The sequence below is a fragment of the Oratosquilla oratoria genome, chromosome 19 (assembly GCF_046742065.1).
Source record: "Oratosquilla oratoria isolate Oo_2021 chromosome 19, ASM4674206v1, whole genome shotgun sequence".
NCBI classification, from domain to species: domain Eukaryota; kingdom Metazoa; phylum Arthropoda; class Malacostraca; order Stomatopoda; family Squillidae; genus Oratosquilla; species Oratosquilla oratoria.
This window is the reverse complement of record NC_134795.1, coordinates 34621457-34628956: the sequence shown is the minus strand read 5'-3', so window position 1 is coordinate 34628956 and position 7500 is coordinate 34621457. Positions and strand designations below refer to the sequence as shown.

At 40.8% G+C, this 7500-nt stretch overlaps 2 protein-coding genes across 4 annotated transcripts in view; one reads left to right on the top strand and one right to left on the bottom strand.

Annotated features, from left to right (window-relative positions):
• The window catches only part of LOC143035831 (organic cation transporter protein-like), a 33928-nt gene extending 31532 nt beyond the window's left edge, over positions 1 to 2396 (top strand). For all 3 annotated transcript variants that reach the window (XM_076202867.1, XM_076202868.1, XM_076202866.1), the window contains exons 11-14: positions 59 to 176; positions 914 to 1098; positions 1375 to 1559; positions 2178 to 2396. In XM_076202867.1, coding sequence (XP_076058982.1) covers positions 59 to 176; positions 914 to 1098; positions 1375 to 1559; positions 2178 to 2259 — 570 coding nt within the window. In that variant the 3' untranslated portion in view covers positions 2260 to 2396. The remainder of the gene's footprint in view (positions 1 to 58; positions 177 to 913; positions 1099 to 1374; positions 1560 to 2177) is intronic.
• The window catches only part of LOC143035587 (uncharacterized), a 77247-nt gene continuing 71312 nt past the window's right edge, over positions 1566 to 7500 (bottom strand). The window contains exons 29-34 of the mRNA XM_076202454.1: positions 7430 to 7500; positions 5858 to 5975; positions 4623 to 4807; positions 3305 to 3459; positions 2737 to 2862; positions 1566 to 2012 (exon numbers count right to left, since the gene is read on the bottom strand). The exon at positions 7430 to 7500 is cut by the window's right edge and continues 71 nt beyond it. Of these exons, the coding sequence (XP_076058569.1) occupies positions 2760 to 2862; positions 3305 to 3459; positions 4623 to 4807; positions 5858 to 5975; positions 7430 to 7500 (632 nt within the window). The 3' untranslated portion in view covers positions 1566 to 2012; positions 2737 to 2759. The remainder of the gene's footprint in view (positions 2013 to 2736; positions 2863 to 3304; positions 3460 to 4622; positions 4808 to 5857; positions 5976 to 7429) is intronic.

The window sequence follows — 7500 nt, the reverse complement described above, 5'->3', positions numbered from 1 at the left end:
TACACACACACGCTTACGTATTGTATAGATATTGAGGTGGGGTTCCTGATTTTTCCAGGTTCCTGGATACAGCGCGACGATTCCGTTGTTGAACCGAATCGGACGGAAGATACCCATCATTTCCGGGTTCCTGATCTGTGGTTTGGCGCTTCTAACAATCATTGTGATTCCGGAAGGTCAGTGGGTCATCGTCAGGCCAGTCTCTGTGTCATTGTGCAGTGCAAGAAGTCTCAGGATTGGAGGATTGGTTGCTATCATTTTTTTTTTTTTTTTTTTTTTTTTTTTTTTTTTTTTTTTTTTTTTTTTTTTTTTTTTTTTTTTTTTTTTTTTTTTTTTTTTTTTTTTTTTTTACAGAATCATGCGGAGGCATTTTTCTTCCTTGTTCAGCCACCACCCTAGTTTATATTTCAGAGAAAAAAATATCTCGTTGTTATGTAAATCAACCTCCTGCACTTCCAGACGATGATTGAGCAGAAGACTTAGTGAACTTTCGATGAAATAATTTTGTGGATATTTTCACCTTCATGCTGAAATAAAATAGTTTGTTGTGCGAATTTTAAATGTCGATATGACGTCATAAGTCTCAAGATTTAGAAAACATGCATGGTTTTAACTTGTTTGTTTGTTTGTTTGTTTGTTTGTTTGTTTGTTTGTCCTAAACATACTTTTTAGTAGCCATTCATTGAGTCTATTTTGTTTAACTATAAAGAAGGCCCAAGGGATCGAAACGATTGGTTCTGTTGAAAGTTTCATACTCTAGCCTTATCCTGGTTTGTAAGGTCAAGAAAAATAACAATGGATAAGGAAAAATTAAGGCCAGCTTTGCTTTAACACGGCAGACTCTAGTCATGGCGTTTCTCAGCTACATTCTACTGTAGTTCCATGATTGCGTCTCATACTCAACCGCCGACAGATCTCGGCTTGATGGCTGTGACCCTCGCCATGTTGGGCAAACTGGCTATCACCGGCGTCTTCCAAGCACTCTATGTTTACTCGATAGAGCTCTATCCAACAGAAATTAGGATCACTGGGCTTGGGTTCTCCATTATGTCTTCCAGATTTGGCTCCATCATCTCGCCGTACATCATCCAATATTTGGTGAGTTCTAAGACAGAATACACCAATATTCATAAAGGAAAATAGATAGATAAACTATGAGTATTTACTTGTGTCCAGAATCTGGCAACATCTGTGTACAGAACACGCTTTCAACGTCACTGCTACAAATATATATATGATAGTTTTTAATGTTTCATATAGCTCCTATATACAATTTTCTCTATTCAATTACGTGATGATTTAATATAGTATAACAACTATTCAGAATGTTGTGTAACGACGACTTCGTGATCGTCTACGTTTTCTATCGTTCAGGTGCCTGTATTCCCGTGGCTTCCAAGCTTCATTTTTGGCGTCAGTAGTATCATTGCCGGTCTGCTGTTGCTAGCACTTCATGACACTCGTGACATGGCTCTGCTGGACACGGTGGCCGAACTGGAGGCAGCTGACATCAAGAAAACTAGATATTTTGGTATAAAATCAGAAAAGAAAAAGTTTCAGTAAGTGGAGTCAGTCTTATGTTTTGCTGTTTGGTGTTGTCGTCTCTGTGTTTGTTCCTGCTGTGTAACTGATCAAACTTTAGTGAATTGACAATTGATCTCATAGTCAGCTAATACATACTAACATTCATAAAATAAAAATAAAAATCAGAAACCAATTTGCTATTGAAAATATAGAAAAATAATGGAGCTATTGGCAGCTATAATAACGTAGCAGAACAACATCTTTGCCAAACAACACCTATACAAAACCACACACTTTCAAATGAACTACAAAACACACATTAAACACCAGACCAAACAGTGAGGCATAAGCCCAGAGGAGAAAACACTCATAAGACACAAGATTCGTCCGGTTCCGTCTCATTTCGGGTCACCACCCATCACGATAACGACACAAAAGTACTTGTAGCCTTGAACCAGACACCACCTGCTCAAGCCGTAAGCGCCACACTGAAAACACATAACACGTGATCTTGCATTGCCCAACATTAACACAGAACATATTAATTCAAAATTCCTTCCGTATGTGACCTTTAGCCCACGGGTCTCTTGCAGGAGAGAACCGAGGTAAATATCTGATATGTTGGCTTCTCTGAATCCTGTTTCGTTCTGCAGGTACACGAAAGCCAACACAGAAGCAGAAGTAATATCAAACCCTGATGGCGAAATAGGACTCAAAGGTGATCCGAGTTCTTAGTCCAGTTCGACTGATGCGAGATTTCACCAAATAAATGACCAAGGGGATTTCCTCTCACTCCCCAAAATGTGATAGAAAATAGGCACAACTCCCGTGCATGCTGATTATTTTTAATAAAATATTCTATTATGCAGCGATATCTTCTTTTCAGTCACCTTACGACAAACTGCATGACTGGTGAACGGTCAAAAGACATAATGAGGAATTTGGAATTGCTTGTCAATGCAGTTTGAGAGGATAATAAACAATCAGTAGACACTATAGTATCAAGAGGATTATGTAGAGGGAGTCAGATAAACTTATGAAGAAATTAGATTTAGATATGTAAAGAAAGATGAGAAACTTAAATAGTAGGATGATTGGTCCAAGGAGAATATTTCAGCGAAAAGCCATTGGACAGAGAGTAAGAATAGTAACGTTATTTTTTGTACAATTTTATTAAAAGAGAAAATATCACAAAAAGGGGGTTTCGTGTACCATTATGACAAAAACTGGTTTAGTTAGCTGGTCCCTAGGGAGTGGTCTTTGGAATTCTGATTCTCGTGGGACTGTGGAGATTCTCTTAGCTCGTTCTGACCTAGCTTCGTTCTGAAAGTCAAGATCCTGTTGTAAAGACAAAAAGATACACAGTAACAATACTTTCACGTTCTTTGTATCTAAACTATTCAAAGATATTCATCGTGATATCAATTCTTTAAGTCTCAGGTTTTGCCTAATTATTTCCACTGAAAAATCAATAGAAAGCGATGAAAACAAATGTAATCAAGTTTGAACACTCCCAACAAATTGTGGGGTAATAGTACTGGTAGTCTTTGCTTCGTTTGAAAATGGCAATTGCCGATAATTTTCACCAAGTAATCATAATTTGAAGGCGAAAAATTGATTGATTGTTGAACGCTTCAATCATTCGATCTTTTTCGAGACCTTAAAAAAATAAATGGACGAAACGTCGTACATCCAATAACAAAGACCTCGTCCTTGAATGGTGTTCTCTTTGGAGGTTATCTATTATCGTTAGGCTAAAGGTCTTCACTCCAGGACTTACCTGAATTCCTTCTGCGAGCTCTTGGAGGACTCGAACTCGTGTATAGTGTCCGGAAGTTTCGTGTTTAGGGTCTCGTGGAGGAGTAAAGTGGACATCCCTGCTACTATGCTGCAGCCACCGAAGATCCCGGGCATGAGCCAAGGGTAAATGGGACGCTGAGGAGTCAGGTAAAATTAGCGTTTTTGTTTTGTATTTGATATGTTTTTATTATTTCATTTTTATTTCTTATTTTTCTATTTTCAATGATTAATTATCTTTTATTTATCATTTATGTACTAATATAATACATATTCAGTTATTTATTATTGATAAATAATACAAGAACAAATAAAAGAATGGATAAACAAAAATAAACAAATAGATGCATGAATAAAAAGATAAATAGATGAACAAGCAAAAATGAGCAATAAAGAGAGAGAGAGAGAGAGAGAGAGAGAGGTAGAGAGAGAGAGAGAGAGGGGGGAGAGGGAGAGAGAGAGAGAGAGAGAGAGAGATAGAGGGAGAGAGAGGGAGAATCAATCAAAGAATGGATAAACAAAAATAAACAAATAGATGCATGAATAAAAAGATAAACATATAGATGAACAAACAAAAATAAGCAATAAAGAGAGAGAGAGAGGTAAAGAGAGAGAGAGAGAGAGAGAGAAAGAGAGACAGAGAGGAGAAAGAGAGAGAGAGGGAAAGAGAAAGAGAGAGAGGGAGAGAGAGAGAGAGACAGAGAGAGAGAGAGAGAGAGAGAGAGAGAGAGAGAGGAGAGAGAGAGAGAGAGAGAGAGAGAGAGAGAGAGAGAGAGAGAGAGAGAGGGGAGAGAGAGAAAGAAAGAGAGAGAGAGAGAGAGAGAGAGAGAGAGAGAGAGAGAGAGAGAGAGAGAGAGAGAGAGAGAGAGAGAGAGAGAGAGAGAAAATAAATCAAGGAATGGATAAACAAAAATAAACAAATAGATGCATGAATAAAAAGATAAACAAATAGATGAACAAATAAAAATGAGCAATAAAGAGAGAGAGAGAGAGAGAGAGAGAGAGAGAGAGAGAGAGAGAGAGAGAGAGAGAGAGAGAGAGAGAGAGAGAGAGAGAGAGAGAGAGAGAGAGAGAGAGAGAGAGAGAGAGAGAGAGAGAGAGAGAGCGAGAGAGAGAGAGAGAGAGAGAGAGAGAGAGAGAGAGAGAGAGAGAGAGAGAGAGAGAGAGAGAGAGAGAGAGAGAGAGAGAGAGAGAGAGAGAGAGAGAGAGAGAGAGAGAGAGAGAGAGAGAGAGAGAGAGAGAGAGAGAGAGAGAGAGAGAGAGAGAGAGAGAAAGAGAGAGGGAGAGAAGACTTTCCTCACCAGGACTTCTGTGATGTACGGTGTCAGGACGGTGGCCACCCTTGAGGCAAATATTGACGTCCCTAGCCCTGTGGTGCGGACCTCCGTAGGGTAGATCTCGGTGATGTAGAGAATTAACGCCTGGTAGGTCCCCGTGATGCACATCTTGCCGATCATGACCAATGTCATGGTCAGCGCACCGAGACCTGCGGGTAATTAGGATCTCAGGAGACTTCTTCAGAAATGGCAAGACGAGGGAAGGGAAACACACGACTTGAACATAAGAAGATAAGAATAAAGGAGACTGCAAGAGACCATGAGGCCTACACTAGTCAGTTCCATGCCCAGAGCCACCTATCATCCCCATCCTTAACGATGTCTAACCTTCTCTTAAAAGAACCAATAGTTTCAGCGCTCACTACATGGTTAATAAATCTATTCCATTCGTTAACCAGTTCTTGCCTATTTCATTCTTAGATCTAAAATTGTTCTTTTCAAATTCATTACTACGAGTCCTGCCCCGTTATCTTAATATGATGACCTTGTCTGCAGCATCCTTGAAAATCGAAACTGGTCGAGTGAAGTGGTAAAATCAAAGAGAAGCACTTTCAAAGTCCCGTCTTGCCCTTCTTTCGTCTGCCCATACATCCCTCTCTCTATCTCTCTCTCTCTCTCTCTCTCTCTCTCTCTCTCTCTCTCTCTCTCTCTCTCTCTCTCTCTCTCTCTCTCTCTCTCTCTCTCTCTCTCTCTCTCTCTCTCTCTCTCTCTCTCTCTCTCTCTCTCTCTCTCTCTCTCTCTCTCTCTGACACGCGCACACACACACACACACACATATGGAGATCGGGCCGTACGGCCCTTCACCGCTCCTATGCCTCTCCAGATGGTCCTTTCTTCTGTATATTCCCTCCAGTCTTCTCTTGGTGCTACTAGCTTAAAGTCCCTCTTTGCTCCATCTACCCATCTGTACCTGGGTCTCCCGAGTGGGTGTCTGCCTTATATTACACCTTGTATCACTTTTCTAGGTAATCTGTCTATATCCATTTGGGTACAGTGACCAGCCCATCTTAATCTACTTCCTCTGAAATGTGTTCCGGCTTTACGAAGTCTGTTCGAAAAGAACGTTCGTATAGCCAGGGCATTATGGGGATGTTATGGTACCTATTATGTGGATGCATAGAGGTGGAATTTATTTGTCATCATTAGGACAGAAGGACGGAGGGCTTTTTTTTTTTTTTTTTTTTTACTTCGAGACTCACTTGGAGGCAGGTTGATCGTGGCAAGAATGGCAATGCCGCAAGTAATATATCCCACAATGATAGGTTTCTTGCGCCCGAAGTAGTCCAGGATCGGAGCAGTCAGGGTATAACCCGGGATCTGTATAGGAAAGAAGAAGAATGATCAACCGAAGCCCCTCGGTAATCGCCAGCGACCTTTGGGTCCTCTCATGCATCCTTTCGGGGTGAAATGTTGGTCTGTTGTCTGTGTCTAGGAATCTATGTCAGTGTATAGTAGTAGTAGTAGTAGTAGTAGTAGTAGTAGTAGTAGTAGTAGTAGTAGTAGTAGTAGTAGTAGTAGTAGTAGTAGTAGTAGTAGTAGTAGTAGTAGTAGTAGTAGTAGTAGTAGTAGTAGTAGTAGTAGTAGTAGTAGTAGTAGTAGTAGTAGTAGTAGTAGTAGTAGTAGTAGTAGTAGTAGTAGTAGTAGTAGGAGAAGGAGGAAGAAGACCGGAAGAGTAATTGCCAGTTGTCAGCTCGCCTCAAACGAAAATGAGGCTTAAGTATAGTGGAAGTTAAAGGAAAGATAGAGATAGATTGAGTAGATTGTCAGATAGATAGGTATATAAATAGATAGAGAGAGAGAGATAGGGAGGGAGATCTTAGGCCAGTCCAGAGACGGAATATCAGCCTCTCGGGTGTACACCTCTAACGCTGATTGTGAGGATTTGATGGACTTTGAAGCCGAGTAGGCCGAGTAGTACGGAGGTGATCATCTCCGACGCCCGTTCCAAGGGTGGATGTAGTGGGGTGCTTTAGAGATTTTGTTCTGGTCACAAGAGTATATCATTCTCAACCAATGATGATGCCATTACACCTGAAGGGATTAAGACCGTCCCTCTTCTTTTAAGACCTCTGGATTAATTGTATATGTTGTTTCAAACCCCCCCTCCCCCTCTCTCTATCTCTCTCTCTCTTTCTCTCTCTCTCTCTCTCTCTCTCTCTTTCTCTCTCTCTCTCTCTCTCTCTCTCTCTCTCTCTCTCTCTCTCTCTCTCTCTCTCTCTCTCTCTCTCTCTCTCTCTCTCTCTCTCTCTCTCTCTCCTTTCCCTTCTCTCTCTCTCTCTCTCTCTCTCTCTCTCTCTCTCTCTCTCTCTCTCTCTCTCTCTCTCTCTCTCTCTCTCTCTCTCTCTCTCTCTCTCTCTCTCTCTCTCTCTCTCTCTCTCTCTCTCTCTCTCTCTCTCTCTCTCTCTCTCTCGTCTCAAGTTCTAAGATTATTTTTTGCAAATGCAGCCCAAGGTTGATGATCATTTTTCATTTGAACAAGTTGATTTGTGATGACAAGAGGCTCAGACAGAACTAATTAAAAGGTTTTGATTCCCTTTGCGTCTCGTGATAAAATCCCTTCTGTAGGAGCGCCAGAAAGAAAAGAAATCAGAGGTCAAGGTACTTCAAGTCCTCAAATCCTACGAACCAGAAAGTAAAAATAAATATATAAAATAAAGTGTTTGAGGTCAAACCCTTACGTCCATGAACCAGGAAGAAAAATAAACAAATGGATAAATTGATCAATAAAAAATCCACACTATCTCTGAAGTCAAGGTTATTCAAGTCCTCACCTCCATAAGTCCAGAGATGACCAAGTAAAGGTAGGGATCATCCGTGTAGCCGCTGCCGCCCAATGAGAGGC